The sequence below is a fragment of the Caenorhabditis elegans genome, chromosome IV (genome assembly GCF_000002985.6).
Source record: "Caenorhabditis elegans chromosome IV".
NCBI lineage: Eukaryota > Metazoa > Nematoda > Chromadorea > Rhabditida > Rhabditidae > Caenorhabditis > Caenorhabditis elegans.
In genome coordinates this window covers 14,291,815-14,319,703 of record NC_003282.8, presented here as the reverse complement: position 1 = coordinate 14,319,703, position 27,889 = coordinate 14,291,815, and the positions used below count along the sequence as shown (strand labels likewise).

General features: G+C 32.6%; 1 protein-coding gene and 114 non-coding genes across 119 annotated transcripts; 64 read left to right on the top strand and 51 right to left on the bottom strand.

Moving 5' to 3' along the window:
- Positions 1–112: 112 nt before the first annotated feature.
- Positions 113–27,803, bottom strand: Y64G10A.7 (Multiple epidermal growth factor-like domains protein 6; the record flags this gene model as incomplete). Of its 5 annotated transcripts, NM_001268873.3 has the most annotated exons (24): positions 415–538; positions 1,001–1,224; positions 1,642–2,107; positions 3,320–3,734; positions 4,069–4,326; positions 4,495–4,851; positions 5,301–5,747; positions 6,075–6,203; positions 6,330–6,476; positions 6,811–6,997; positions 7,481–7,683; positions 7,850–8,119; positions 9,672–9,797; positions 10,191–10,223; positions 10,270–10,515; positions 11,514–11,636; positions 12,992–13,171; positions 14,217–14,465; positions 14,932–15,183; positions 16,074–16,319; positions 17,015–17,131; positions 21,901–22,010; positions 23,280–23,417; positions 27,636–27,733. In NM_001268873.3, 24 exons carry the CDS (start codon positions 27,731–27,733, stop codon positions 415–417), a joined length of 5,145 nt encoding a protein of 1,714 aa, NP_001255802.1. The 5 variants fall into 5 exon arrangements, with proteins under 5 accessions (NP_001255803.1, NP_001294080.1, NP_001294081.1 ...); NM_001268874.3 differs by lacking the exon at positions 12,992–13,171 and having other exon boundaries at positions 113–538; positions 27,636–27,803; NM_001307151.3 differs by lacking the exons at positions 9,672–9,797; positions 12,992–13,171 and having other exon boundaries at positions 131–538; positions 27,636–27,800.
- 21ur-1631 lies at positions 199–219 on the bottom strand. The gene has a single exon (NR_058998.1).
- 21ur-8204 lies at positions 547–567 on the bottom strand. Its single transcript, NR_058997.1, has one exon.
- Positions 568–588, bottom strand: 21ur-12924. The gene has a single exon (NR_058996.1).
- Positions 832–852, top strand: 21ur-5536. Its single transcript, NR_058995.1, has one exon.
- Positions 1,315–1,335, top strand: 21ur-1006. Its single transcript, NR_058994.1, has one exon.
- On the top strand, positions 1,469–1,489 carry 21ur-1166. The gene has a single exon (NR_058993.1).
- On the bottom strand, positions 2,759–2,779 carry 21ur-317. The gene has a single exon (NR_058992.1).
- On the bottom strand, positions 3,076–3,096 carry 21ur-12132. Its single transcript, NR_058991.1, has one exon.
- 21ur-10087 lies at positions 3,211–3,231 on the bottom strand. The gene has a single exon (NR_058990.1).
- On the bottom strand, positions 3,212–3,232 carry 21ur-5804. The gene has a single exon (NR_058989.1).
- 21ur-13524 lies at positions 3,741–3,761 on the bottom strand. The gene has a single exon (NR_058988.1).
- On the bottom strand, positions 3,742–3,762 carry 21ur-4643. The gene has a single exon (NR_058987.1).
- 21ur-7026 lies at positions 3,888–3,908 on the top strand. The gene has a single exon (NR_058986.1).
- On the bottom strand, positions 3,946–3,966 carry 21ur-4642. The gene has a single exon (NR_058985.1).
- On the bottom strand, positions 4,351–4,371 carry 21ur-2823. Its single transcript, NR_058984.1, has one exon.
- 21ur-13095 lies at positions 4,355–4,375 on the bottom strand. The gene has a single exon (NR_058983.1).
- Positions 4,847–4,867, bottom strand: 21ur-4376. The gene has a single exon (NR_058982.1).
- Positions 4,911–4,931, bottom strand: 21ur-13836. Its single transcript, NR_058981.1, has one exon.
- On the top strand, positions 4,980–5,000 carry 21ur-9219. Its single transcript, NR_058980.1, has one exon.
- Positions 5,925–5,945, top strand: 21ur-14542. Its single transcript, NR_058979.1, has one exon.
- On the bottom strand, positions 6,218–6,238 carry 21ur-1023. Its single transcript, NR_058978.1, has one exon.
- Positions 6,473–6,620, top strand: Y64G10A.355. Its single transcript, NR_058977.1, has one exon. It is a non-coding gene; the product is annotated as an Unclassified non-coding RNA Y64G10A.355 (non-coding RNA).
- Positions 6,779–6,799, top strand: 21ur-15421. The gene has a single exon (NR_058976.1).
- Positions 6,782–6,802, top strand: 21ur-3030. The gene has a single exon (NR_058975.1).
- On the top strand, positions 6,783–6,803 carry 21ur-15255. The gene has a single exon (NR_058974.1).
- 21ur-3543 lies at positions 7,012–7,032 on the bottom strand. The gene has a single exon (NR_058973.1).
- On the bottom strand, positions 7,274–7,294 carry 21ur-4382. Its single transcript, NR_058972.1, has one exon.
- Positions 7,275–7,295, bottom strand: 21ur-10042. The gene has a single exon (NR_058971.1).
- 21ur-10385 lies at positions 7,278–7,298 on the bottom strand. Its single transcript, NR_058970.1, has one exon.
- On the top strand, positions 7,425–7,445 carry 21ur-468. Its single transcript, NR_058969.1, has one exon.
- On the top strand, positions 7,807–7,827 carry 21ur-10963. Its single transcript, NR_058968.1, has one exon.
- Positions 7,808–7,828, top strand: 21ur-4854. Its single transcript, NR_058967.1, has one exon.
- Positions 8,123–8,143, bottom strand: 21ur-9966. The gene has a single exon (NR_058966.1).
- 21ur-251 lies at positions 8,393–8,413 on the top strand. Its single transcript, NR_058965.1, has one exon.
- Positions 8,899–8,919, top strand: 21ur-5695. The gene has a single exon (NR_058964.1).
- Positions 9,227–9,247, top strand: 21ur-5364. Its single transcript, NR_058963.1, has one exon.
- On the top strand, positions 9,340–9,360 carry 21ur-14213. Its single transcript, NR_058962.1, has one exon.
- On the top strand, positions 9,341–9,361 carry 21ur-6795. The gene has a single exon (NR_058961.1).
- 21ur-7282 lies at positions 9,344–9,364 on the top strand. Its single transcript, NR_058960.1, has one exon.
- Positions 9,403–9,423, bottom strand: 21ur-6287. The gene has a single exon (NR_058959.1).
- 21ur-13254 lies at positions 10,044–10,064 on the top strand. The gene has a single exon (NR_058958.1).
- On the top strand, positions 10,583–10,603 carry 21ur-8672. Its single transcript, NR_058957.1, has one exon.
- On the bottom strand, positions 10,744–10,764 carry 21ur-6638. The gene has a single exon (NR_058956.1).
- On the bottom strand, positions 12,143–12,163 carry 21ur-8469. Its single transcript, NR_058955.1, has one exon.
- Positions 12,421–12,441, bottom strand: 21ur-8193. Its single transcript, NR_058954.1, has one exon.
- Positions 12,422–12,442, bottom strand: 21ur-13862. The gene has a single exon (NR_058953.1).
- On the top strand, positions 12,599–12,619 carry 21ur-7531. Its single transcript, NR_058952.1, has one exon.
- 21ur-6646 lies at positions 12,600–12,620 on the top strand. Its single transcript, NR_058951.1, has one exon.
- Positions 12,604–12,624, top strand: 21ur-7623. The gene has a single exon (NR_058950.1).
- 21ur-24 lies at positions 13,316–13,336 on the bottom strand. The gene has a single exon (NR_058949.1).
- 21ur-9434 lies at positions 13,317–13,337 on the bottom strand. The gene has a single exon (NR_058948.1).
- On the top strand, positions 13,516–13,536 carry 21ur-14538. The gene has a single exon (NR_058947.1).
- 21ur-1420 lies at positions 13,517–13,537 on the top strand. The gene has a single exon (NR_058946.1).
- 21ur-1391 lies at positions 13,742–13,762 on the top strand. Its single transcript, NR_058945.1, has one exon.
- 21ur-6958 lies at positions 13,801–13,821 on the bottom strand. Its single transcript, NR_058944.1, has one exon.
- On the top strand, positions 13,938–13,958 carry 21ur-13987. Its single transcript, NR_058943.1, has one exon.
- Positions 13,939–13,959, top strand: 21ur-320. The gene has a single exon (NR_058942.1).
- On the top strand, positions 14,628–14,648 carry 21ur-5013. The gene has a single exon (NR_058941.1).
- 21ur-5480 lies at positions 14,899–14,919 on the top strand. Its single transcript, NR_058940.1, has one exon.
- 21ur-2884 lies at positions 15,323–15,343 on the top strand. Its single transcript, NR_058939.1, has one exon.
- 21ur-8061 lies at positions 15,484–15,504 on the bottom strand. Its single transcript, NR_058938.1, has one exon.
- On the top strand, positions 15,785–15,805 carry 21ur-5188. The gene has a single exon (NR_058937.1).
- 21ur-2224 lies at positions 15,946–15,966 on the top strand. The gene has a single exon (NR_058936.1).
- On the bottom strand, positions 16,349–16,369 carry 21ur-3552. The gene has a single exon (NR_058935.1).
- On the top strand, positions 16,558–16,578 carry 21ur-12179. Its single transcript, NR_058934.1, has one exon.
- Positions 16,561–16,581, top strand: 21ur-626. Its single transcript, NR_058933.1, has one exon.
- 21ur-12678 lies at positions 16,851–16,871 on the top strand. Its single transcript, NR_058932.1, has one exon.
- Positions 16,855–16,875, bottom strand: 21ur-3742. The gene has a single exon (NR_058931.1).
- Positions 17,007–17,027, top strand: 21ur-1900. The gene has a single exon (NR_058930.1).
- Positions 17,895–17,915, bottom strand: 21ur-3730. Its single transcript, NR_058929.1, has one exon.
- On the bottom strand, positions 18,105–18,125 carry 21ur-11535. The gene has a single exon (NR_058928.1).
- 21ur-1659 lies at positions 18,312–18,332 on the bottom strand. The gene has a single exon (NR_058927.1).
- 21ur-562 lies at positions 18,316–18,336 on the bottom strand. Its single transcript, NR_058926.1, has one exon.
- Positions 18,552–18,572, top strand: 21ur-13891. Its single transcript, NR_058925.1, has one exon.
- On the top strand, positions 18,553–18,573 carry 21ur-9088. Its single transcript, NR_058924.1, has one exon.
- 21ur-8052 lies at positions 18,767–18,787 on the top strand. Its single transcript, NR_058923.1, has one exon.
- 21ur-904 lies at positions 19,325–19,345 on the bottom strand. The gene has a single exon (NR_058922.1).
- On the bottom strand, positions 19,328–19,348 carry 21ur-1552. The gene has a single exon (NR_058921.1).
- 21ur-4946 lies at positions 19,764–19,784 on the top strand. The gene has a single exon (NR_058920.1).
- 21ur-4157 lies at positions 20,205–20,225 on the top strand. Its single transcript, NR_058919.1, has one exon.
- Positions 20,320–20,340, bottom strand: 21ur-7108. The gene has a single exon (NR_058918.1).
- Positions 20,738–20,758, bottom strand: 21ur-8360. Its single transcript, NR_058917.1, has one exon.
- 21ur-11362 lies at positions 20,739–20,759 on the bottom strand. The gene has a single exon (NR_058916.1).
- On the top strand, positions 21,209–21,229 carry 21ur-4168. The gene has a single exon (NR_058915.1).
- On the bottom strand, positions 21,243–21,263 carry 21ur-5939. Its single transcript, NR_058914.1, has one exon.
- Positions 21,406–21,426, top strand: 21ur-6169. Its single transcript, NR_058913.1, has one exon.
- Positions 21,557–21,577, bottom strand: 21ur-8344. The gene has a single exon (NR_058912.1).
- On the top strand, positions 21,602–21,622 carry 21ur-12104. The gene has a single exon (NR_058911.1).
- On the top strand, positions 21,603–21,623 carry 21ur-7718. The gene has a single exon (NR_058910.1).
- On the top strand, positions 21,663–21,683 carry 21ur-15453. Its single transcript, NR_058909.1, has one exon.
- 21ur-5101 lies at positions 21,666–21,686 on the top strand. The gene has a single exon (NR_058908.1).
- Positions 22,603–22,623, bottom strand: 21ur-2149. The gene has a single exon (NR_058907.1).
- Positions 22,769–22,789, top strand: 21ur-1578. Its single transcript, NR_058906.1, has one exon.
- Positions 22,873–22,893, bottom strand: 21ur-6065. The gene has a single exon (NR_058905.1).
- On the top strand, positions 23,229–23,249 carry 21ur-7690. Its single transcript, NR_058904.1, has one exon.
- 21ur-4337 lies at positions 23,230–23,250 on the top strand. Its single transcript, NR_058903.1, has one exon.
- 21ur-13362 lies at positions 23,370–23,390 on the top strand. The gene has a single exon (NR_058902.1).
- On the top strand, positions 23,499–23,519 carry 21ur-4853. The gene has a single exon (NR_058901.1).
- On the bottom strand, positions 23,932–23,952 carry 21ur-12064. The gene has a single exon (NR_058900.1).
- 21ur-15080 lies at positions 24,609–24,629 on the top strand. Its single transcript, NR_058899.1, has one exon.
- Positions 24,635–24,655, bottom strand: 21ur-12603. Its single transcript, NR_058898.1, has one exon.
- On the bottom strand, positions 24,746–24,766 carry 21ur-7281. The gene has a single exon (NR_058897.1).
- 21ur-2744 lies at positions 24,892–24,912 on the top strand. Its single transcript, NR_058896.1, has one exon.
- Positions 25,399–25,419, bottom strand: 21ur-2819. The gene has a single exon (NR_058895.1).
- On the top strand, positions 25,562–25,582 carry 21ur-5076. Its single transcript, NR_058894.1, has one exon.
- Positions 25,565–25,585, top strand: 21ur-13636. The gene has a single exon (NR_058893.1).
- 21ur-9212 lies at positions 25,781–25,801 on the top strand. The gene has a single exon (NR_058892.1).
- On the top strand, positions 26,130–26,150 carry 21ur-14523. Its single transcript, NR_058891.1, has one exon.
- 21ur-2586 lies at positions 26,134–26,154 on the top strand. The gene has a single exon (NR_058890.1).
- 21ur-8079 lies at positions 26,817–26,837 on the top strand. The gene has a single exon (NR_058889.1).
- On the top strand, positions 27,043–27,063 carry 21ur-4700. The gene has a single exon (NR_058888.1).
- 21ur-1270 lies at positions 27,125–27,145 on the top strand. The gene has a single exon (NR_058887.1).
- Positions 27,245–27,265, bottom strand: 21ur-15527. Its single transcript, NR_058886.1, has one exon.
- Positions 27,804–27,824, bottom strand: 21ur-4828. Its single transcript, NR_058885.1, has one exon.
- Positions 27,825–27,889: the final 65 nt, after the last annotated feature.

Genomic DNA, 27,889 nt, shown 5'->3' with positions numbered 1-27,889 from the left:
TACTCCAAAAACTTTTACAACTTTTTTTTGCATATAAATTTCCAATGTTGAACTGCCTCCATTCTTGTCATATTTAATGTTACCAACAGTTTTAAAAATAAACTTCAAATAAAAATGTTACAAATAGGTACAAAGGTACAAATTTATTTAATGAAACACATAGACCTGTGTGAAAACATGGAAAGTTATTATGGCTTGGAATAATTGAAACTGATTTCATTAAGAAAAAGACACTCGGATTTTTATAAATTTTAGTACTGAAACAGTAAAAGTATTTAAATTAATCAACTGTAACATAACTAGGCTAACTGTCAAAAAATGAGATTCTTACATGAGAAATGAGGGGAAGAAAGATTTGGGCAAGAGATTGAATTGTTGAAAATAAAAATAAATTTAATTTTGAAATTGAAATATTTATCGCTTTTTCCGCCATTCCCAGTCTTCGGGCAAATCTCCACGATTTGCCACATTGTTCGGGTCCATCATTTCAATTTGACACGTTGGGCCGAGCCATCCCGGGGAGCAACTGCATTGGCCACTGAAATATTTATTCAAGTGAAAAAATAAACGTAAAGTCTAATTTTTCAATCAATTTGTGAAAATGGTGAAACAGTCAATTTATAAAATTCCTACAACGGCGATTTTTTTTCAATTTGTGCACAAATGCCAATATCCAAAATTTACTGTTTCATATATGTAGTTAACAAATATCAGCAAAAAGACTCCCTTCAGTGAATTTTAATATTCGCATGTTCAAATTAAAATTTGCAGCTTTTGAATTTTACAGTTTTTTGTAGCTTGTAAATTTGATGAGGATTTGATTATCGTTAATCGTTTGAACAAAAAAAAGGTTTGATCGAAATATGAGAGGTTTTATTTTTCGATGATCACAACAACAAAAAACTTTCAAAAATTACCGGTGATTAAAAATATTAAAATATTAATACTTTTTGACCGGGTTCGCCAACATTATAGGTCCCACAGTTCCCCTCCAACTCACGTTCTAGCATCACACGTGGCTCCATTAAAACATTGACATTTATTCTGACAAGACTGTCCATATCTTCCAGGTCTACACTCCTCTTCACAAAGAGGTCCGTGTCTTCCAACTGGACATATGCATTTTCCATCTGTCGCATCGCATTTGTACTTTCCACAATTACACTGTTGACTGCATGCTGGCCCAAATGATCCTTCTGAACACTTTTGTTCACATTTGTCGCCCTGAAAAAATTTAAAAATTAATGAAAAAAATTTGAAAAATTCACTATTTCGAAAAGTTGATAAAACTGTGAACTAATCGGTCGGGACTAATGAAGCAGTTCAAATCTGATGAATCTAATAGGTCGATAGTATTGAATTCTGAAAACAGCTAATTTCTACTCAAAGGTGGATTAACATGACAGTTCGTTTTAAAAATGCACTGTTTCGAGAAGTTGATAAAATTTGATAAAGTATTTGCCGCTAATGTAATAAGTGGAGGTAGCTAAACATTAAAAATCTTCAAGAGAATAATTCAGGTATAATATAATAGATCCACAAACTGGGAGAATTTCAAAGCAATTAATTTTTTCCACTTTAGAAAAACTCGATGTTTTGGACCAGTTCGAGGTCATTCTTTTTTTTATTCGCCAACTTTACCTGAAAACCTGCTGGACACAGACACCGCCCATCGGCTCCATCACAATGAGCCCCATTCTGACAGGAACAAGACTGTGAGCAATACCATCCGTAGAATCCATTGGGACACGAAAACTGACATCTACTACCGTATCTTCCAGGCGGACAATCACAACATCCTTGTACAGGATCACATCTTGCCTGTCCATAACACTCACAATCCAGTGTACAATTCAATCCATACTTTCCAGACGGACATGATTGTTCACAACTTGGTCCAGTGAATCCGAGATTACATTTACATTCTCCACTTGATGCATTACAATGTCCATTTGCACAACGACATTTTTCTTTGCATCCGGCACCGAATCTTCCTTCGGGACATACTTGATTACATGTCATTCCTGTGAATCCAGGGAGGCATCGACATTGTCCAGTTAGACGGTCACAGGTTCCACCATTCTCGCAATTGCAAATTTTTTCGCATCTGAAATTGTTAAAAACGGGGTTCCGGGATTTTTTAAAATAAAAGATTTGATTTTGAATATAGGGTTTTAGTAGAAAGATTAACTAAATGTTGTACAAAAATTTGAAAAAAAGTGATTTTTTTTAACCATTCAAGAACACTCCAAAGAGCCCCATTTTTCATATTCGGACTTCAGAAACGCTTTTAAAAATGACTTAAAGCGCCTACATATATACATACATATACATATATAGTGTTCAGGGGAGAGCGGCGATCGAAAAAAAATCGGCTATCGCCGATCGCCGATAATAATTTTTAACACGGCGATCGGCGAATGCCGATTGCCGTTAATATTTTTGTCTTCGGCGATCGGCGACCGGAAAATCTGAAAAAATCGGCGATCGCCGCTCGGCGATTTTCTTGCACTTCAGATTTTTTTTTTGGGTTCATTATGAGGTTATATAAGTGCATTTTGCAACTTATTAATTATGAAAAGAAGAAAAATACTTGTTTTTCCTCAAAAGAAAAATTGCCGTCTGATGAACTCGGCGATCGGCGATCGCTGATCGCCGATCGCCGCTCACCCCTGATAGTGTTACATATATAGTGCTACATGCATATAGTCTATATGCATTCAATGTCACCACTATTTTATTGCCGTAAAATTAGTGATGAATAAATTTTGATGGCCTACTAAATTGTAAATCTTTAAGTGAAAAGTATATGCCTTATGTGAAACATGATACAATTTTAATTTTCGAATTTTTACCAAACAACTCACGTTGGACCGAATCTGTTCGATTGACATGCAATTTTCGAGATTTTTTAATGTAAGAAATTTGGTATTCATTAGGGGTCTTAAAAAGACAGATTGACTTAATTTTGTACAGAAGTTAAAATTTTTAAAAAGTGATTTTCCAGACCATTAAAATACATTGAAAAGAGCTCAAAATGTACCACAGCTCAAATTTCACCATTATTTTTTTGCCGTGAAATGAATGATGAATTAATTGTAATTTTTCAAAAGTGTAGAATTCAGATTGAAATTGAAACTGAAATTGAGATTGAAATTGTGTGAAAATGTGCAAAATAACAGAAATTTTTGTTTGGAATCATTAAAACAAGTTTCGTAAAAAACATTCACAATCAGTCAGAGGCTCAACATGAAAAGTTTAAGCATTGTGTGAAACATGAAAAAATTTTAATTTATTTGAATTTTATCAAGCAACTCACGTTGGACCAAATCTATCCGATTGACAAGCAATTTCACATTTTGTTCCAATATACCCCGGCGGGCATACACATGAACCAGTCGAAGAATCACAAACTCCTCCATTCTCACAGGAACATAACTGATTACAGTCAGGACCGAACCTTCCTTGAACACATCCACTCTTACAATCACTTCCAGAATGCCCCGGTTTACAGAAACATTTCCCACTTATCGCATCACACATCGAATTTTCTCCGCAGTCACATTTCTGAGAACAACTTTCACCGAAAGTTCCATCTGGACAAAGTTCTGTGCAAGAATGTCCAGCGTATCCTTTTGGGCATTGACATCTACCAGAGATATGATCACATGATTTGCTGTTGGCACAACGGCAACTTTGGGAACAGTGACGGCCGAAATAGCCCTTGAGACATGCTGAAATTGTTTGAAAACAAGTGTATAACTGTTAAGTAATAAGTATGAATATTTTTATTACACTAGTGAAATAGTATAAGTTTGAAATATTACTTAAAAGATTTTAACAGTTTCGTTATTTTTTTAAAGGGGGCCTCAAAAAACGAATTTTAATAATCTTTTCAAAAAAGTTTATGGCGGTTTAAAATAGAAACAGTCTTGAAAACAGGCAACAAAACAAAACAGCATGTCATTACTAATATTTTTTTAGATAAATTACATATCATAAACTTGAAACAGAAAAATATTTGTGTTTTTCTGTACGATTTCTAAATTAAGTTTTTACATAACTCACGTCGATTGCACTTCTTGCCCCTCCATCCTGGTTGACAAGAACAATGTCCACTGATTGGATCACAAAGTGCTCCGTTTTCACATTCACACGTCTCCTCACACTTGGCTCCATAGTGTCCACTGACACACGACTTTTCACAATGCTCCCCGCTCCATCCAGGTAGACATTCACAACGGCCTGTCTTACGATCACAACTTGCTCCGTTTTTACAATTGCAGCGTTGAGCACAATTTCTTCCGAATTGACCGAATGGACATACTGGAATAGTGTATTATTGACAAATCAGTTATAACCGAAATAGCATTAATTTTTAAAAAAAGTTCACACTTCTTCAAAACGTATTGAAACTGTGAACGCAATTTTCATGAAAACATTGTTTTTAAACATTTTATAAAGAACTTGCTCGCATCATTTTTTTCAACTTACAAAATTCACACGAAGGTCCTGTCCATCCATCGATACACTCACAATCTCCATTTTCTTTATTACACTCTCCTCCATGCATACACAGACAATGCTTCATACAATTGGATCCCCATAGTCCTTCAGGACATTCACTTTCACAATTCTTTCCCATAAATCCTGATGGACAATCACAGAATCCTGTGACTCTATCGCAAGATGCTCCATTTGAGCATTGACAAGAATGGCGGCATCCTTCACCATGACGACCCAGTGGACACGATGTTTGACAATCGGGTCCTGTCCAGCCAGCAGGACATCTGCATTCTCCAGTCACGTGGTCACAGCGGGCGACAAATGGATTGTACATCGATGTGTCATCTGAAAATAATGATCAATGATTTAATTATTTGTGGACTCAATTTCAAAAGATTTTGAAACCTTAAAAAATTTAATCAAAAACATTTTTAGTAAGTCTTCAAAATTCTCTTTAAAAACTTTTGAAACAGTTTTTCTATAGGATATTCAAGTAATATTTAATAACTACATTTTTCGATGTGCTTTTGCAGAAAAATTTCAAATTTTTTTCAGCTTCATCTATGAATTTAAACCACAGCTTCTAAAATTTTGCTAAGTTTTTTGAAAAGCCCACAGTTGTAAAATGTAAATGTAGAAAAAATGTACCATTTTCGATATAGAAAATTTGTTTTAATAGTGACGTCACGAATACTCAGAGAAGTTACTACTACCAAAGAAATTGATTTTCCGGAAAAATGGAATTTAGAACATATTACCTATTTGTATAAAACTTAAAAAGTTGAGAATCTCACTTGTAGTTGTGCAATCACAAATCGCATTACACCCTTCTCCAAATCTTCCATCCGGACACGGACGATCACATTTCTTGCCTCTCCATCCAGGTCGACACTCACAAGATCCCGTCACAGAATCACACGTGGCACCATTCTGACATGAACATATTCCCTTACATCCAGCACCAAATAGCCCAGAATCACATGTCTCGTCACACTTGTGACCCTTCTTTCCCGGTGGACAAATGCATTCTCCATCCGATGGATCACAGTGCATTCCATCAGCACAATCACATTTCTTGGAACAATCTTTTCCGAATGTTCCTGGAGCACAAGCTTTGTCACATTTCTTGCCACTCCATCCAGGAGCACATTCACATGAGCCATTCGATGTGTCACATATTGCTCCATTTTGACACTTGCATAACTGCATGCAATCGATTCCAAAACGACCCGTTGGACAAACTGAAAAGTATTGAAATTGGGGGTTCATATTGGTGGATGGATCAGGATTGAGCATGGCCTAGGATTTGGTATTTTCGGCCATCAAATATGGGAGGCAAAATCTCGGTCACATCCCCATAGAAAAACTTTTTCTGTTTCAAAATGTTGAGGGAATGCGTGGCGTTACAAATTAAATGTTTAGGAATTAACAGTTTGTATGCAGCACCCGACATCTTACGGTTCATCCCTTAGCATTATAGGGAACCGCAAAGTGTCGGACGCTGCAATTTTTTTCCACTTTCAAACTGACTCTTACATACCGAACCATTTTTCTACAAATCCACTTACCTTCACTACAAGTGGCTCCATAGAATCCGGGTGTACAATGGCAGGAACCATCGCTTTCGTCGCATTTTGCTCCGTTCACACAAGAACAAGTGTGCGCACAATTCGGACCATATGTATTCGGTGCACAAGCTATAACGTTAATTGAGAATGCAATGTCAAATTCAATAGTTTCAACAAAAATTCTACAATTTAAAGGATAGTACTGAAACAGACTAGAAAAATATATTCAAAAATATGTATATAAATATCACAAACATTGATCACAAAGTGGTCCGGTCTTTCCGGGTAGACAGGTGCATGTTCCGGTCACGTGATGACACACTTTCGACTTGTGAGGAGATGCCACGTCAGCACAGCTGCACTTTTGCTCACAATCGTATCCAAAGTAACCGGCAGGACATGCTGAAATTGTGTGGGTGCATCTATGTCTAATATACGAGTGGATGGAGTTGGTGTCTTACTGACAGGCTAAGATCCTACTCCAATGGTGTGGAAAATGCGCTCTACTGAGAAAATATGATGCCTGGTTCCGGTGAGCAATTAATATCTTGTTCAAAAAAAAACTAGTTCCGCTTTACCCGGGAAGGCCACAGCGGAGCTCAAAAGATTTTGGGCGTATTCATAAATTTCCGGTTGCCGACATCATACGAGTGTTCAATCATGTTTCACTATGTTTTTGTATAACTACATATTTATTACAGTACTAATTATGACATTCCTTGTAGAAAAAACTCACGCTGATCACACAAATTTCCCTGATATCCAGCCGGACACTTCTTTGTACAATCTCCTGTCACAGGGTCACAACGGATACCAGCAGGACACGAACATTTCATGGCGCATCCGGCACCAAACAGTCCCGGGGAACACATCCGCTTGCAGTGATGACCGTAGTAACCGGGCTTGCAACGGCATTTTCCGGTCTGAAATAATGACGAATACAAAAAATGAGTAGTGATTAAAATTTTCATTATCCAATTTTTGTTGAGGATTGGTTGAAACAGTAATTTGTTTTTAAAAAGGAAATTTCAGAGTGAATCTTTGGAGAAGGTTTATATTATTATTTTTATTTTGCAGTAGCTAAATTTATACATTTCCATTATTTAAAACTTCATGCCAAATTTCATCAAATATATTTTCAAAAAATGTGTTAAAAGTTGGTGAAACTTTTTTCAATTTGGCACTAGAAAATCAAAATTTTTGCATATTTCCGCGATCCAATGATTGGTTTTCAGTTCTCATTAATTAAACATTGCAGTTGAAACAGTCTTCTTTTTACAAAATTTTGAAAGATAATAATTCGACAGTTTCATTGTGTTATTTTCAAAACTGTGAAAGTATACTTTTCAATGAGTGCAGTAAAATCTTTCCTAAAATCTGCAACCACAAAAAAACCAAAAACTCACAATTTCATCGCACCCCTCAGAGTTCTCTCTTGCACATTTACACGGGAACCGACAGTTCTTTCCAAAAGTAAAGTGTGGGCACGGTTTTTCACAACTTTGTCCGTAAAGTCCATCTGGACAAGTACAGTAACCAAAAACTGGATCACATCGACCATTTGGGCAGTCCATTCGGCATTTTAAATTGCACTGGGATCCGTAGAAACCTGAAAAAACTAATTTTTCATCAACAAATCTCAAAGAAATTTTATATAAAATTTTAGAAAATTGCAACAACTATTGTCTGCTTCAAGTTGTTTTTATAAAAAGCACTTGTTACTTTTTAAACATTCTCATTGTATTGTAAAATGACTTTATAACTTTGAAACTAACCATCTGGACACGGTCCATCTGAGCACTTTTCCGGGTCTTCACACCTACAGGATCCAGTTGACGGGTCACACAGTTTACAAGAGCATTTATGAGCACAATCGACTCCCCAATACCCATTTCGACAGATTTGCTCGCACTTTTCTCCGGTGTAACCGGAAGGACAGTCACATTTAGACAAGAGCCCGGAACCTCGCATCGAACATTTTCCACCATTTTGACAGTCGGAACAGGAGAGTTGACACGTGGAGCCAAAGAATCCGTTGGGACATTCTAAAGAAACAATAATGGATTTTATTGAAAAGACCAAAGTTTAAATTATTTTAAAAACTTAATGAAGCAGTTGACTAATTTGAAAATGGTTGAGATTTCAAATTCATAATTGGCAAATAACACTTGGAACTGGGAAAAATACGCTGTTCTTCAATAATTTAGTAGACTATTGCATAACGAACATGCAATAACTTCTTAAGTTGATAGGTTAATTTTTCAAAATTTAACTGTTTCATGATGTTATCAAAATTTGAGTAGTGGCAAAAAAAACAATTCGTCGGAAATACTTGAATCCTTTTTAGATTGAGCCTTACAAAAAAATCGAATTCGTAAATAGAATGTGTCATCTCTTTACAGATTGTCGCCACCTTTCGATACAGTACTTTTCAGAAATTTCAATGATTCGAAAAAAAAATAATCGATAAATCTTATTACAATTATTTAAACTAAAAATTAAAAAAAACTTGATAAGAACTTTAGACGATTCTGTGAACGATTCTAGAAGAGTTCTCGGAAAATTTTCACAAAATGAAAAATATATATTCCACTGTTTCGAGCAATTTTTAAATTTGGTTTAATTAAAGGATACTTGGCCAATAATGTCGAAATATATTCTCAAATAGATAACAATTACGTTTTTTGATAAATGTTATTCAACAAAAGTTTAGTGGACAATTTCATAACGAACATGTAATAACTTTTCAAGTTGATAGTTTACTTTTTCAAAATTGAACTGTTTCATGATGTTATCAAAAAGTTGAGTAGCGGCAACAAAGTAATTTGTTGTATTTTTTCGGAGTTTTTTAAAAGCCTGTCAAAAATTCGAATTTGTAAAATTTGTGATCTTTTTACAGATTTTCGCAACTTTAAGAAACAGTACTTTTCAGAAAATTCCATGCTTTTTTTTCGAAAAGTAATTGGTGAATTTATTACTTAAACTAAAATAGAGAATAAAAACTTATGAATAACTTTCAGACGGATCTGTACGAACTTCACTAGAAAATAGTTCCAAACTAAGAGTTCCCTGAAAATTTACACAAGCTGAAAAATATATATTCCACTGTTTTGAGCAGTTTTTAAAGTTTGGTTTATTCAAAGGATAATTGGTCAGCATTGTCAAAATATATTCTCAAATAAACAACAATTACTTTTTTTTTGTTGATAAACCTGATCTTACCGTTTCAAGAATGTTATGTTATACAAAGTTTTTAAGATTTTCATTGCTTCTGCAGTAGCGTGTTTAGAACGTTTTTTCTAGATTTCGAGTGTCTAAAATAGCTGGAAACAATTATTTCACGCGGAAATTAACTGTTGAAAAAGTTGACAAAGTTAATAACACTATGAAACATTAGAACACATTCAAAAGTCGGTGATTGCTTTCTGTCTCCAACTATTTTATTGAACAATTCACGACATTTTGAAAAAGTGATGTCATCTGCCATACGTATTTCAGATTCAATTATGTTTGTTTTATATTCTAAAAAAACCTTTTACACAAAACAACACAACATCGAAACTCAAAAATAAACTGCCCAACAAAAAAGCGACAAACCTTTAACATGCCGTCTCCGTCCAAAAACCAATGGTCTTGGGCTCTCATCTGCTGGATAACTTTCAATTGATGATATTACTTCATCAATAGAATCCAGTCCAGGTACTTTCGAATAATCTTCAATATCTACAAAGAAGCAAAATACAAGAAGCAAAGCAACTACGAGCATTTTTTTGACGTTGCAAGTAATCACGGGGAATAAAAAATACGATTAAAATCATATAATGATAGAATTGTTTCAAAATTCAAATGTGTGCTGTTTCATTATAGTTGTTTATATTTGTGTCGAAAAATATTATTTATGGGATGATTGAAGTTATTTATTGTTGTTTCAAAAAAATTTTATGTTTTAATATTTTTTAATGTTTCTGATGAGCTTTCCAAAATTATCACATAAAATTTTTCTGCAAACTTCTTCAAAATTAGAGAAAAATGTATGTTATCATTGAGTTTACTTGCAAAAGTCAAATAGATTTGACAGATTTTTTCTAAAACCAACTAAAAATTGTGTAAACTCACCATTACTGAATATATCGGCACTGTCTGACGCAGCTGAAATAATATTTTACTCAAAAATTATGAATATTGAAAAACTGACCAACACAACTTTTTTCATCGTGAGCCAGAATATAGCCCGCAAAGCATTGACACCTCCGACTTCCTTTCCGATTTTTGCAAAGTTGAGCACATCCTCCATTATTGATAAGACATTCATTCATATCATGACAACTGTGGCCATCTTCTGATAGCTCAAATCCTGGCTCACAAGAGCACATGTAACCTCCCTCTTGATTGCTGCATATTTGCTCGCAACCTCCATTATTTGAGGAGCATTCCGAAATGTCTGAAATTGTATTTATTGCTTCATGTTTCAATTACGTTATAAGTTCCTGGTTTATCTGAAAATTTATTCTAAGCTTTATTACAATTTTATTGAAATTGATTTTCTTCCAGACTTCAAAAAAAAAGTTTTTTGATGATTTTTTAAAAATTTTAGTTACAAGAAATTATGAAGGAAGTCGATTCAGATTATTTTTGCTAACATAATCAAGTGAATATTTGAAAAATTTGTTTAGTTTTCTTACTTACCTGATTGTTTATTAAAAATTTGAAAAAGTATTCACAAACACAGTGAAACAGTAGATTTTATTAAAACAACAAAAATAAATTTTAAAATTTCACATAGTGTCAGAGTGTCACATTTTGGCTAGATCTACGTAGATCTTTAAAAAATCGCATGGTTAAGATGTGCTGACGTCACTTTTTTTTGGGGAAAATTTCCCACATTTTCTGTAGATCAAACCGTAATGAGACAGGCTGGCACCGTGATGTTCTAAAACTCAAATACTATGCCTGTTTTCATTTCAAATATCGGGTATCGGGTAAATGTCAAACCAAAGGGAACTTTGATTGTTTATTAAAAATTTGAAAAAGTATTCACAAACACAGTGAAACAGTAGATTTTATTAAAACAACAAAAATAAATTTTAAAATTTCACATAGTGTCAGAGTGTCACATTTTGGCTAGATCTACGTAGATCTTTAAAAAATCGCATGGTTAAGATGTGCTGACGTCACTTTTTTTTGGGGAAAATTTCCCACATTTTCTGTAGATCAAACCGTAATGAGACAGGCTGGCACCGTGATGTTCTAAAACTCAAATACTATGCCTGTTTTCATTTCAAATATCGGGTATCGGGTAAATGTCAAACCAAAGGGAACTTTGATTGTTTATTAAAAATTTGAACAAGTATTCACAGACACAGTGAAACAGTAGATTTTTGAAAAGTTAGTTCTAAAACTCAAAAACCAAAATTGAAACCTTCAAGCCTAAAAACCAACCTTCGCAAGTTTTCCGATCCTTCATCAACCTAAATCCAGGCTTACATTGACATTCCACAGAACCTGCCAAATTGACACAAATCTGTGAACAGTCCCCATTATTCTCATGACATTCGTTGATATCTGCAATATTTTGTGAAGTTTATCATTTGGAAAAGACAAATAAACAAAGTTTTGGAAGCCGATTATAATCTAATTAACTAATAAAATGTGGTAGTGGTAGTGGTACACTCAAAATAATAAAACTGCGTGGCGTGTACTGCAGAAAACCTCATATTTAGGCCCCGCCTTTTTCTCGTCCACTCACGGAGAAAAGGCAAAAATTTGGGGACCAACCAATATCAGGCCGCCGACATCCTACGGGTTCCGCGCGCCGCTATGTTTAACTCGCAGCGGGCGGAGACAGCTCACCACGCCCACAGCGAGTTAAACATAGCGGCGCGCGGAACCCGTAGGATGTCGGCGGCCTGATATTGGTTGGTCCCCAAATTTTTGCCTTTTCTCCGTGAGTGGACGAGAAAAAGGCGGGGCCTAAATATGAGGTTTTCTGCAGTACACGCCACGCAGTTTTATTATTTTGAGTGTAGTGGCTCTAAGTACAAATCAGTGATAAGTGCAAGAGTGATAAGAAATTAAAGGGAACAAATGGAATAAGTTAAAAATTTTGTGAAAAATCTTGTTGGCATTTTGAAACAGTTATTTTTTCACAAAATGTTTTTTTTTCAATTTTTCCGTAAAATCTCATGTTTAACGGAAACACAATCAGAGAAACAATAAATAATGTTTATAAAAGATTTTTAGATTAAACTTTACTTTAAAAAATATTTTTCGCTATTGCAAGCTCATATTCTGAAAACAAAACAAATCAAATTAAAAATGTGATTTTGAAACTAATACAAATTTTCAGGAAATTACAACACGATAGAAAACAAGTGAAACACCATTTGTCTGATTTTGATGAAATTTTGAAACAGTAATTGTTATTTTCTAAAAACGTAAAAAAATTTCTAAAATTTTTTTTTAATTTGTCGGTAAAAACTAATGTTTTACAATGGCATTAAAATAATTAAAACAAATTGAGCTCATTTGATTTAGTCTGGTGGCTTCCTCTGTCTTCAACAATTAAATATTTCTCTACTTGTTTTTGATTTAAAAATCTTAAAAAAAAAACATTTTTTTGAAGATTATAAACACAAGACTATTTTGTTGCTTTCTAAAAACTAGAAAAAACCAAACAAAATTTATGATCTAAATTTCTAATTAAATACTTGAAAAATCTACACAGCCAATCCAAAATACACTCCCTATCAGTAATGTTACTCTTAACTTGACAGTTTTTATCTCTTTTTTTTTAATTTATGAAAATTGGAAAATGGTTGTAATGGAGTAAATTTCACGTATTTTTGAAAAATCTTCTATAAAAAAACAATAGAAACTGTCAAATTTCAGAGTGCATTACCACTAAAAACTCAAGTTACCCTGACAAAACTTCGAGTCAATCAACTCGTATCCGTCGTCGCAGAAACACTGTACATGACCCGAATCAAGATGCATACACAACTTGTGACACGTCAAATCAGTTGGTGTCACACATGTGACCGTCTCATAAGAGTCCCAGAGCCGTGGAGCTCTGGCATGGATTACGGTGGATATGTTGTCTTAAAAGGGTATAACAATATGCTATTCGATTGGAAAAAATGTCATGTAATTATTGCAATAAAATCTGTATGGTATTAATTTTTCTTTGATACAATAAAAGAACATATTACGACTTCAAAACATTTGAATGTTTTATTTTAAAGCTGAACCATTTTAGCTGACTAATGAATTGAGTTAGTACCTATTTCTTATCATAAATATCTGAAACAGTCGAAACATTTTACACGTTGATTTTTTTTTTCTGGGAAAATCGTTCAAAATTTTTTCAAAGAGCACATTGAAAAATTGCCAACAAATATTGTTTCATGTAGTTTTTAAACTTTCGAAAAATCTTCTTTCACCATTAGTAAATTGTTATTAGTGGCAACGGAAAAATCAATGGAATCTTGGTTTTAGGAAAAATCAATTACAAGAAAAGTCCTGTTTCAGAAATTTTTGAATTTTTAAATAATAATTACAGGTGCATAATATAATCAATGGCATCTTTTCTTCCGAAGCTTTTCTGAAACAATTTATCTTCCTACTGCTTCTAATAATTTTTAAAAATCCGCGATTTAAAAAAAATACAATAGGAATTCGTCTGAACAAAAACGCCTGTTTTCTAAAAACCCACCCAAAAATCATGACTTTTTAACACTCCGCTTTCAGATTGAAAAAAAACTTCCAAAATGCCCCTTTTTGAAAATTAAATAAAACATTTTCAATTTAAAAATTTTTCTACTGTTTCATCTTGTTTTTAAAATCTGCTCTTTTCAACTCAAAATGTTTCTTCTATTTCTCCATGGGAAAAAGTTGAAAATTACAAAACAAGTTGAACTTTTTTATAATTTTCGAATTACAGGCTTGAAAGTTGCCGAAAATGAAGGTTTTCCTCAAATGTTCGATTACCGCGCACACGTGTTGTGATGTACTAATGCTAATTTTCTATGATAAAGAGGGTATGGCTAAAGGAACATTTAGTAACTGTCCCCGCATGAATTTACTCAGGTTTTCAATATTTTTCGAAAAGTTTCTTCAAAAAAAAATTACAAAATACCAGCTCACCATGACAAAGCTTCTGATCGTTTGCAAGAATATATCCATTTCTACACTTGCAAACGTGCCCGCCATCCGGTTGATCATAACAATCATGTTGGCATCCACCATTTCCAACTTGACATCCTCCAAGCATTTCCTCACAAGTTCTTCCGTCTCTTCCAAGTTGATAACCTTCTCGACATTTACATCTGTATGTTCCTTTGACATTCTCACAGAAATGCTCACATCCATTGTTTTTGGCACATTCGTCAATGTCTAAAAATGAAGATTGTGAGAGAAATATCAAGAATTAAATGAGTTGACAAAATATTTTTCAAAAAAAGCATTGAAAATGCTAATAAAAATATTAGTTAGAAATTTTGAAAATCTTACTGTTTCAACATGTTTTCATTTTAGTGGCAGTTAGACAAAAAACATTCGAACTTTTATGTATAAATTATTAAAAATGATCGAAATTGAGTTATTGACATACAATCTGTAAAACCTGGATGTTACAAATTCTAGACCATTACTTCATTTTTTGATTAAAATTAAAATACGGATACTTTTCATCAAATGAATTTTTAATTTATTTTCAAATGTATTGATTTTGATTTCAGTTACTCCAAACTGATGATGTTTTTTTTTTTTGAAAATTTTTAACTTATTCAAATTGCTTTTATATTTGCGTTTTCTTCAAATGCCTTAATGATAGAATCATTCTATTTCAATAAATACGTACCAACACAAGACCTCCTGTCATAAGACAAATGAAAACCAGGATAGCATTGACATTGTGCTCTTCCATGATTATTTGTGCAGTGATGTTGACAGCCTCCCTTATTATCGAAACAAGGATCCACTGGTTGACAAGATCTTTTATTTTCAGACAATTTGAATCCAACTCGACATCTACATCTGTAGAATTCTCCATTTGAATCATTTTCACATTCATGTTCACATCCTCCGTTGTCAGTGGAACACGATGTTACTTCTGAAATTTGATTTTTCATAAAATATTCAAACGTATTACTGTGTATTGAAATCATTTTTAAAAAATTTAAAGTTATTATTAAAAATTCGGGGCAGTTTCAACTTCTCTATATAATTTGTTAATGCTAATTTTTGATCATTGCATTTGCTGAATTTGACACACAAAACGTTACACTTTGCGCTGCGCTATTTTACAAACGTTGTGCTTGAAATTTTATAATTATCCCATCTCCGTCAACAGTTTTGTAGCGATTGTTGTTATATATTTTATTCGTTCACATTTTAAAGAAATGGCAAGAAGAAGAATCAAAGGAGTGAAGAATCAAAGATATTTAACAACAACTAATCATAAAAGAAAAACTTGAAACGGTAAAATGAGTTTTTTAAATTTAATTTTCAAAACTATTTTTCTGTGTCGTTGCCATAAAAAGTATCTTTTTCTTGTTAAATTGTCTATGTAAAACGTGCATCATAATAGTTTCTGGACAAAAAAATCGCCTGTTTCACCTTGTTGTCATTGAGAAATGTTTGACAATGTGGTAGCTAATTTATTTTACTGTTTCAAAATGTTTTGATGCTGCTGTGCAGTTTTCTTCATTCGATAAGGGAGTATGCTTAGTAGTTAATAAATCAACTCATGATGATCAATTCAATAATAAGGTACATGTTGAAAAATTATAAATCTACGAATGAAAATAGAAAACAAAAATATTCTACTGTTTCATCTCAATGTTATACTACAAAACAAAGTGCAGCTTGCTAATTCTTCACCGTCCGGTTACAACCACTTTTTTTGAACTTAACACTTCTCTTCTAACTTTTTTCTTGGTTTTATTATATAACTCAAAAAATAACTTTTTATTAAAATTAAATTCTCAAAATGAAACCCACTTCCACAAGTTCTTCCATCAGCATGCAAATACAAATCCGACGGGCAATCACATCTAAATCCTCCCGGAGAATTAACACATCTATCCGAGCAACCTCCATTTGAAACTGCACATTCATCAATATCACTACATGTATTTCCATCGCCAGAAAGTTCGAATCCAGGCCAACATCTACAGTAGTAAGTGCCTATTGTATTCACACATTCGTGTTCACATCCCCCATTATTTGCCATACATTCGTTTGCATCTAAAAAATGGAAAATTTAAATACCAGAAAAATGTTGATCCAAATCCCAATTGGTTTGATTTTAAATGTAGAATTTAAGAAAATAATATAAAACAGTAAAAAGTTTTACACCAATTTAATTTATAAAAACAAATGATTATTGTTAAGGAGATATAAATTATTACTGTAAATATGTAGTTGAAAAAATTTTTAAACTGTTTCATATAGTTTGTAAATTTATTGAATATTAATGTGGAAATGTTATCGTTGGATTAAAAAGTTTGAATTAAAAAGTAGTATGGATTTTGATATTAGTGGCATTGTGACAAGTAGTCAATTTTTGTTCGAAAAAAAGTTTAGGCTCTCAATTTTTTTTTAAACGAAAATAATTTTTTTTTGATAAATTCATAACTAATGTCTTGTTTCTTCAGTACATTTTTCCAAAATATTTGGCAATTTTATATTTGTTCTACGATATTAAAGGGGAAAAGAAAAACTAAAAATGTTGTGTTTCAATTTTCTCTGAAAAATACCGAAAATCTGAAATTTTAATTTTACAAGTATTACGCCTAACTTACTAATTTCAAGTCCGTATTAATTTTTAAATCAAAATGTTGAAACTGTGAATTTTCTTGAAATTTTTATCACTTAAACTTTTTACTATTTCACTGAAAATATAAATTATTTTACTTCCGTAAACTCATCTAATCCCTTACCATATTGACACTTTGCTCCAGTGAACCCCACCGGACACTCACACACCTGCTCATTGTCATTATGCTCCGACGGAACGCAGGTTCCACCATTGTGACATAGATCCGCCGAGCAATTTGCTGAAAATTAATCGGTATTGAATTACTGCTAGATTCGATTACTTTGACTTCCCGCCAACTACTAATGAACTACCTTGAACCCTGAGTAAACAACATTTAGAACACCCCCGCCTTGAAAATCTTGCAAATCTCAAATATTTTCTCGCATGAAAATTGAAAGGAAGGAAATCCAATTTCTCAATTTCCCCCAATTCTCGGAAAAAAATGGACGTGAAATTTAAAATGTCCACACAAAAAAATTTGCATAATACCATCAATTTTGAAACAGGAAGTAGGTGGTGGGTGCATGAACGCATGTCCATTTTTGGTGACAATATGAATATTTTGGAAAATTGATTAAGATGGATATGTGGCACATTTGTTTTTGGGAATAGCAAGTATATTGTATCAGAGTTCTATATCAGAATTAGAACATTGAAAAATTTTGAGACATGACTGTAATTTTTGTATGTATGAATAACTTTTTTATTAAACGAATAATGTTACTTTTTAATTCTGAAATTATTTTCCTGAAACAGTGATTTTTGATTTTTTGGATTATGTTTTTACACTGGATTTTTGATCACTAATGGGGTTATTCAAGTAATGTAGCAAAATGTATTTAAATACATTTGTGACGTCACAAATGTATTTAAATACATGTTTTTATATACTTGAATAAGGTTGTGACGTAATTTTTCTACACTTTTTAATTTTCCGACACTACTTGAATAACCCCATAAATGGCATAGCAATTTCCGAAACTTCTTTAAAAAGATAAATACCAAATTGTCCACAACGAAAACTAAAAATGCCATAGCTTCTTGGAATTTTGTGAGCAACTTGAAACAGTGGAAACTTTTTAAAAAAATAATTTGGTATTATTTTGAAAATGGGCAATTCAATTGAAAATAGAAATTCAGAAATTATTAAATCTTCATTTATTTTTCAAAACATTTGTTTTACGCTCTTTTCAATATTTTTCCATTTCAACCATTTTCCTCATTTTGCAACAACTTCCAGCCAAAAAATGTATACAATAAAAAAAAATTTTGAAACCCATTTCTTGAACAGCCAGCAAAATGATGTTTAATTAAAACATATTATTAACAACGAAGAATTTGAATTTTTATGCATTAAATTGAAAAAAAAAAGCTTTGAAATCTGTCACATATTTTTTGAAACTGAATGATTATATTTCTGCACAAACTAAATGCCGTTACTGATCATGGAAATTTGCCACATGGAAATTTGTCAGCAAGTTGAAACGGTTCAAATCATTTTCTGAAAAATAGTGTTTCTATTGAATATGATTGAAGTCGGATAAGAATATGATTCAATTAATTTTCTAAAATAGTTAAGTTTAAAAAATATTTGTATTCTATTCAAAGATTACTTTTTCTATTAATGCATAAAAATCCAATCGTTTTGTTTCAAACTATTTTATCCTAAACCCGTTTTTACTTCTCTGGTTCCCCAATTTTGCGGAAAATTTCAAGAAAAAAAATGTTGCCTATTCTCAATACTGACCCCATTTGGAAAACAAACAATTTTTTTCATATTGCTCCGTTTACGTCCCAAAAAATGAGTTTCACAAAAAAAATTGTTTACTGTTTCTATAGGTTTTAATTAATTTCGGTTTTTGAAGCTAGTTAGTTTGTGTAGCGCATTAAATGTCATAAAAACATTTTGAAAAACACAATTTTCTAAAAACATTACCAGACAATCAAACAATTTTCTTCTTGAAGTTTTTATTTTTATTTTTAAAGTCTTTCCAATCAAGGGTGTCAATTCCCGTTTCCCGTTTTTCCCGTTGTCCCGTTTTTGGGGTGTTTTCACGGGAACGGGAATTCCCGTTGTCCCGTTTTTAAAATTTTCACGGGAACGGGAATTCCCGTTGTCCCGTTTTTAAAATTTTCACGGGAACGGGACATTTTCCCTCATTTTTTGGCTTTTTAAATATCTGTTTAATATTGAAAAAATCGATAAAAATGTTTATAATGCAGTTTTTTTTTTATAATTTGCCTCGAATACACTAAAATTTACGCCAACTATGCACTCTTTTTTTTTTACCGTCCAGTTTGTCCCGTTTTTTGAGTGTTTTCAAAAAAACGGGAATTCCCGTTGTCCCGTTTTTAAAATTTTCACGGGAACGGGAATTCCCGTTGTCCCGTTTTCGAAATTTTTACGGGACATTGACACCCTTGTTTCCAATTAGTGGATTTTGAACCTTCAACAACGTTCGCGGCATTGAAACTGCTATATTTGTGAGCAACTTGAAACAGCCAAAAAAATTTTAAATTCCAATTTTTTGAAAATGAGTGCTTGATTTGTGTCTGTTTCATTGTAATAACTCAGTTTTCATTGAAAATGAAATAATCCTTTGGCATAGTTCAGAAAAACAAACATTTCATTTACTTTGTGGTAATAATTGCACCATAAATTTTCTATGCTTTTAAATTCTATTTTTTTTTCATTTCAACATCAATAGTTCCCCAATTCTTCTCAAATCTAACCTCATTTGATAAACAAACAACTTTGCAAAATTCTGCGCTGTTAACGACCTAAAAATTTGGACTCAAAATTTAAAAAAAAACAAAATTTTTACCATTTTAATGTGTTTTCAAAAGATTTCTGTTAGTTCAATAAGCAATGAAGCCCTTGCGAACAGGATATGAAAAAAAAAATCATAATGGCAGGAAACTCAAATGTTTTAAAATAAATTTGAAGACTAAATCTGACATTTAGGTTAGATAAATGTTTCTATATTGTTGAAATCTCGAATACATATAAAAAATCATTTGTACATTGAATTTATACTGAAACTATCTTTTTCCATTTTTATGCTATTTTTACAATTAACTTCCGTGATTTTATTATTTTTGCCTAGTTTTCCATCAATTCGCAGCGCTTTCCCAACGACTTTCAATCCAAAAATGTTGCGTTTTCTTAAAAAAGCTGATGCCATTTCAAAAACAAAAATTTTGTTAACAATTTGAAAGCGTTTACGACCTGAAAAACGAGTTTCAGAAAAATGCAAATTCTTACTATTTCAATGAGTTTTTAAAAGAAACATGTTATTCGAAAAAAACAATACGCACAGGGCTTTTTTCAAAGAACATTTTAAATGAATGAAAGTGCTACAAAACTAGAAAATTAGTAAAATTTGGAGGTTTAATTGCTGAAAGTTCATTTTTCAAAAAGGTTTTTACCACAACAAAAAAACGTTAATACTATTAAAAAATCATTCTTACTATGAATTTATATTGAAACAGTAATTTGTTTTTGTTCATCATACCGATACAGTAAAAACCAATTTCCACGATACATACATTTTTGCCTAATTTCCCTCATTCCCCAGTCATTTTCTGTCCACAATAGCCGCTTAATTCCCTAAATGTCTCTCGTCACATCTGTCGTCATGTAGCTCCTGAGCCCAATTCATTGAACAAAAGAGTTACCGGTGGCAGAGGACATATGGAGGATGCGTAAATAATTGCCATGCTTCTACGGTGTTCTACTGTTTCAATTGTTCCTTGTATTGATGATGATGATGATTTGGGAAGGAGAGAATGTGAAAACGAATTAATAATTTATAAGTTACACTGAGAAGGCAGAAAAACGGTAACGAGAGCTGAGCGAATTGAAATTTAAAAAAAAAACGGGATTTTTTTTTAATTTGAAGATGAAACTGTAATTTTTGATCGAAAAAAATATTTAAGTGGCTTGAAGTTTTTTTTTCAAAAATTTAGAAATATTTGAAATAAATTTTATTGAAATAATATTTTGTCAAATGTTTCAGACTGCTTTCTCTATTTTTTTAAAATAAAGTAAGATGTTTTCCCCGATTCTCCAGGGTAAAATAAATTATGAGAGAAATTAGTTTTTTTATTAATTGTTATTAATTATTAAATTATTAATTAATTAATTATTAATTAATTAATTATTAAAACAGAAAATATTATATTTCTTTGATACAATAACTTCCATCGGAAAAACATTCAAAAAATTAGACATTGAAAAATTTCATTTGCAGCAAAATTTTTTTAATTGTTTCACCACTTTAATAAATTTCAAAAAACACCAAATTATGTTTGATAAGCATTTTTCAAGGTTTTAGAAGCACTATCTCTCTCTAAAAGGGCCTAGTCTATTAATTTTAGCAACAACAAAGTTTACTGAAATAAATGTTCAGAAACGGTAAAAATTAAATTTCGTTACTAAAAAAAAATGACTAGAATTTTCAGATATTGTTTCACTGAAATGATGAATTGGTACATGTTTTTTTCAACTAATATTTCGTTTATGTTTTGAACTTTCCATCAAAGTTTTGGAATTTTACTTTTAAAATAATTATTTTGTTATTTATTTTGCGATTGATCATGAGGAATATTTATAATTTTTTTTAAATCTCCATCAACTATTTTAGTCGTTAATTATAAAAAATGTTTCATCAACTATGATAAAATAATCAGTTGAATACACACGAAATTATGAACATAATGAAACAGTTTCATGTTCTTGTTAAGTTATGTATGATTTAATGTAATTTTAATAGGTACTACTTTGAACTTGGAGTACTTTTATAGCATTTTTTCAATAAATATTCATAAAGTTACGAATCCCTTTGTCACCCATTTATATCTCTTCTCCCATCATCTCCTCATGCCCCGCCACTTCAAAAGGGTAATAAAACAAATGAACAACTGTCACCAAAATCTACACTATCCAGCAGATTAACCCAGAGCCTATTAACATAATCATGCCCTCCTTGATTCCCCAGATGTCACCTCGTTGACACCCGGCTTCTCCTGGTCGGTGCACCCATCCTGGACAACATTCTGCGACGGTATGCCGCCGAGTTCGATTCACTTTTTTGTAGGTGTGGAAGTAGATGGTTCTGGAATATATATTGGGTTGACGGGAAGTATTTTCAGTGGAGATTTTGTTGTGAAATATAGAATTACGGGTTTAAAAAAATTATAGGATTTTTCTGAATAAAATTTTTTTTCCAATTTTGCACAACAACTTCAAATACTGAGTGTTTTTTTTTGTTGTTGCAAAGTAAATTTGTAACAAATACCTCTTCTCGATTTCTCTCCCTCCTAAAAAATTGGACTAACGCCGGACATCTCCAGGGTTCCGTGACTAACTATGAGACAAACAAAAATTGGAGCAAGCCACGGAACCGGGCAGATGTCGGCTGCTTCCCACAGGGATATCGCAACTGGGGACCCATACAACTACTAGTACTGTTGTTTGCCCCCCTCGAGGTAGCTAACTGTTAAAACAAAAGGCGTCAGCAAGGTGTCTGACCAGGGAGAAGGTTGCGCAATAATTATGGGTGCTAAGAGGTCATGGACACCTTTTCTCAATTGACTGTGGATGCTAATCTTGTTAGGCTAAGGATGAAAAGGTGACAAAAATTGAGTGATCAGTGGTTGTGTAAGTAACGATTATGGGGTAAACTTTAAAAATTCAAATTTCTTTTCGTTACGGATGCTCTTTTTTTATTCAAGTTTATTCAAAACAAAATTATTTGATAACATTGTAAATCAGTAGATTTTTTCGTTAATTTTCAGCAGCAAATTTTTTACTGAAAAAAAATCATTCTGTTTCAATGCCTTTATAAATTTCAGTCAATTTTTTAAATTACAGTCAGTTCATTAGAAAGCAGAAAACTAAAAATTTTCAATTGGGATTCATTTTGAAAAAAAAACAGAAATAATTTCAGTTTTTGCGCTATATTTCATTTTAGGAGTAAATCCAAAACAATTCTGATATTGCGTCTAAATAAAATAAACTTCATAAACAAGCTTCTTGAAACAGTGTTTAAAGTAGATAATAATAAATAATTTAAAAAAAGTTTTCAAGAGTTTTTCTAAATTTGCAGAACTGGGATATATAATTGCCTATTTCAAAACTTTTTCTGAGGTGATTACTAAAAGGGACCTAGATAACTGGAACATGATCTGTATGATATATAAATCAAAAACAAAATTGATACATCAAATATTGCATGATATCTTTCCAAGTTAGTTGAAAAAATCACAAATCAAAAAATAAATATTACTGTTTCCAAGAGTGTATAAAAAGTTTAGCAAACTTCTCAAAACAGTTATGTAGTAACATTTATGGACAAATATCAAACTCAAAAAAAAAAACTAACTTTGGTTGCCGAACGGCGCAACTTTGAAATTTTCCATTACATCCCGGTTTCCGACTTCTCACATATTTTGTGTACGCCTGGACGCACGGCTCCTTTAATGTGACAATTTCAACTTCTTCGTGTGGACATACGTTTCTTCTGCAATTTGTTTTTTTTAATGAAAATTAAATTTACAGTTTCACAAGGTTTTGATAAATTTTGTGAATACATCAGTTCTATTGGTTTCTTCAATTTTCTTAAAATTTCCATAGTTTAAGCTGACCTCCCCCAGGAGACCCCACGTAATCGTATGTGTTTGCACCGTAACTAAAACCATATAATATACCAATATTATTCCTTCTATTCATATGCGAATATTGTTTGTTTTTCCATAAGTACCTAGGAGAGCACTTCCATCTAGCACATTGTTCGAAACAGTTACATTATATCATTGTTTGCTAGTTGTTGTGGCTCATAACTCGAGAGTTTAACGGAAGTGACGTGGCGCAATAAATGTGCTGCGTGTGCGGTCAGAGCGGCCGACGCCTTGCGGGTTTGAAATTTTTGAGGGAAAACGGTGCACATAACGTTAACATTAAAAAGTAACAAAAACTAACATTTAAAGTGTTTTTTTTTTCTGCAGAAGTTAATATTTATTTACTCAATTGCAGTAGAAAAACCAGGTTTGTCGGAAATAAATCTCTTAAAAATTCCAATTTCTCAAAAACTTTCTAAAACATTATTCTAAATTTCTCTTTCAAAAAAATTAACCCGGCCGTTGTCGGGTGCATTAATTCCAGATTTCCACGTGGAACCCCTTGCTACCAGTCATCTGCCTTCTTGACACATACATAACATACGGTTTCCATAATGTTTACTTCCCCCCCCTCACAAGCTCACTTATTACCCATATTTTGACATGTTTATATGAAACAAGACGTGGTGGTAAATGAGAATGTAATACGATGCGCGCATTTTGATTACCACTGGCTGTGCTCTACTGGTTTGGGCACTGCTTTCACCGCCGAGAAGACACCCTGTGAGAAGAGGAGCAGGTGCTCCGTGGGATCATGTTGGACCCCCGGGCAGGGGGATCTGATGCAATGTGTTTGTCTAGTGTGGGGGAGAGGCGACAACTTTTGATTGAGCCACCCATATGGCACTGATTTATTAGGTTTTGGGTAATGTTATTGACTGGGTGTGAATTTATGGCAACAAAGCGGCCGACACTTCTCTGGTATATTAACGCCTGTGAGGTGTCGGCTGCTTTATATCCCATAAACACAAAATTTCAAAATTCACTGTTTCACAACAAATACCAAGTTAATTGAGTCAACCGTATAAGCTTGATCATGAATTCGAAAATGTTCGTATTGAGACTTATTGAGAGCAAAAAATTATTAAATGATATGGTAGAAGTTTTCATAATATTCGAGTAACCGCGATTTTTTTAAATTTGCATTTTTCACATCGAATAAAACATCGTGTTATTTTTTTTTAATTACCAATTGGAGATTTCTTAGTGGTAGTTTATTGAAATCAACTTTGTGAAACTGAAAAAAAAAATTTCGATTTCTATAAATTGCTGTTTCACAAAGAGTGTATAAAAGTTGCACCAACAAAGTGAATTTGATAGTCGTATTTCTCTTCTGACACATAAAGTATATAAAATTTTGGTTCAAACGCGTGAATACAATCCGTCTAATTTTACAATATAACTTTTTGGCAAACATTCAGCCACCGACATCTGCCGGGTGAATAGACCCGTAAGATGTCGGACGCTGCAAACCTTTCGAACCCCTCGGCGACTGACCCTATTCCCAATATTTTCCCCCATTCTCTGGTCCATTTTTAGAAGCCCGGGATTATTCCACCAAAAAAAGGGAAAAGGCGAAGATGGAGCAGTTTATGATCCTCACTCCCTGTCTCGCATCCTACTTGTCAAAAACTCTCCCTTTCTTTTTTTGACACACAAAGCACATAATGAGAGAGGACTCTGTGAGAGTATTTAATGATTTCCTGGGCACCAGATTGTTCGCTTGCTTCTGTGTCCCCTGAAGTGAAGAGACAAAAGGGCTGTTAAGTTGAGCGATGAGATGTGGGAGAAAATGGTGTAGGAATTATTCAACAACCTTTTTTGTTCCATTCTTTAATCTTTACAACAAATTCTAAACATTTCACCGAATTATATGGGAACCGTGAAACATTTTTCTTTGAAAACTCAAAATTTAAAATTTCGAGACAAATTAAAATTTACTGTTTCAAAATGTCGATTTAAAATTGAGAATATAACTTTCAAATATTGTTAAGGTGATAAAACATTGTGAAATTCTTTTTTGAGTGAAAATAAAAATTACTACATTTTTCCACTTATTTTTTTGAAAATGGACCAAAAAAATTATTCTTGGCCGAGGGTATAATTATTAGTATTCAAGGTGTTCAATCTTAAAAATAGATTTTTCAAAAAACTTTCTGCAGTTGCAATGAGTTTTCATAAGTGAAACATAAAAATGATTGTTTAATTTTTTTTCGAAAGAGTATGTATTATTGTTTTGGTAAACCTTGAGGATTAAAAAAGGTTTGATTTTGCGCATGCAATACGAGCTTTTTAAAAAATTAGTCATCAGACACGGATTGCGCCATATTTTAGAACTTTTACTTTATTAGACTAGTGCTGTCACAAACCGGATAATTCAGGATGGGTGCTAAACGCCCGACATTTTGTGAGTTATATTATTATTTCGAAAAAAACTTAACATAGGCATTTAGTTCGACAAAATATACGCTATTCCATATTTGAAAATTTTAAAAAATGTTTCAAAAAATTGCAGTTTCAAATACGTTATAAGCCTGCAGTGTTTTTCTTTTTAATTAGTTCGGTTGGTTTAGTTCAAAAAAAAAGGGAAAAATTGTCTTCCAATTTAGCTGTACTGAAAAGTTCCCAAATTCAGTCTCCACCAAATACATACCCCTTTTCAAACTGTCTGTCTAAAACCCCAAAACCTCAATCAAATCGTGTCATTTTCTCGTTTATCGCCCAAGAAAACTTTCACCTTTTCCTCTCTCCTTCATATTGTGCATGCAAATTTAAATGTGTTTTTGCTGTTTTTGTTCGCTTGCGCGCGACACCGCCGCCAGTGTCCTTCGCATCGGAATTCATTGGATAAATCTATATAGATATTTATGAAATGGAATATACTTGGGTGTGGTTGATTGTACTTTTGCTTCTCCTTCCTCCACCATACTTTTCAATATGTCAAAATATTTGCAAAATATGTGTATTACCCAGTAGTGACGAAACATTAGCCCAGCAGGGGGTGTCCCCATAGTGAAAGGAGTCAAGAAATCGCAGTTTGATGTGTATGCCTTTTGGGTTATGAATAATCAAAAGGAAGTCGGGTCACTGTGGACCCTTAGGGATTAAACGAACATTGTCAAAAAGAGGGGTCAAAAAGAAATTTATATAGCTCATTGCTATACACTTTTGAGAGAATATATTCAGGAAAACTTTGATGTTTCAAACTTAAAATAAATGTTTGTTACATATTATAGAAATGTTGACGTTTGCAAATTATAAGCTGCGAAAATAGCATTTAAAAATTTCTTACTAGTTAGTTTGTTAGATTATCTCAAGTGTCTGAAACAGTAGATTTTCAAATATGTAATTTGGATTTAAGTTGAGTGTTTTAATAATTATCCAGATAAATAGTTGAATCAAATTTAATATTTTAAAGGGCCTGTTTCACCTTTGTGTGAAAAAGTTTACAAAGTTCTTTAATTTTGATACGATATTTTTGAAATTTCAAGTTTTGAAGAGCATGTTTCACATTCAAGACAAAAAGTTTATACATTTTTCACAATTTTAATCTGATGAATGTAATTTTTCAAATAAAATAAATTATTAGGATTTCTACGATTTTTTTTTATAAAACGGAGAATATTTCGTGAAATTAATTTAAATTAAAATGAATTAATTTTTGTAAAATGAATTTGGAAATTTTTCTTTAGCAACCTTACAGGACTATCATGAGTATTCAATAAATTTGTGAAACGGTATTAATTTTTCAAGAGAGAATTGTTTTATTCAAAAATTTTCGAACAGTTTATTTGACAGTCTCATAAAGTATTTTACGTTCTTCAAGATTTGTCAAAATTTTTCAATTTTTTGCATGTTTTTTCGTCACAATCCCCTCGCCCTTAAACCATTATTGGACACACTTGACTGAGCACTCATTGACAAGAGAAAATTGCAATTTTTCTGATTTTTTCCCTCTCTCTACAGCTAGCAGATTCTCGAAATCTTTTGTGAAAAGTAGGGCGCAAATTGAACAAAAAACAATCGAAATCAATCGCCGAAGCTATGAAAAAAGTACTTACTGTCCGAGTCGAAGTTCCTGTAATTGAACGTCAACTAGTTCACCGCCGGACGTCTGACGGATCAATTGGATGAAGAAAAGTTGAATTAATATCTTCATTTTTTTCGATTTTTCAGGGGAGAATCGTTGATTTCGATTAGTTTAGTGGTCCATTTAGCAAATGTTTTCTGGAATTTTATTGGACATTTCAGTAGTAATGAAAATGTTGACTTTGTAAATGGAAAAGTTGAAACTGACGAATAAAGCTTTAAAAAA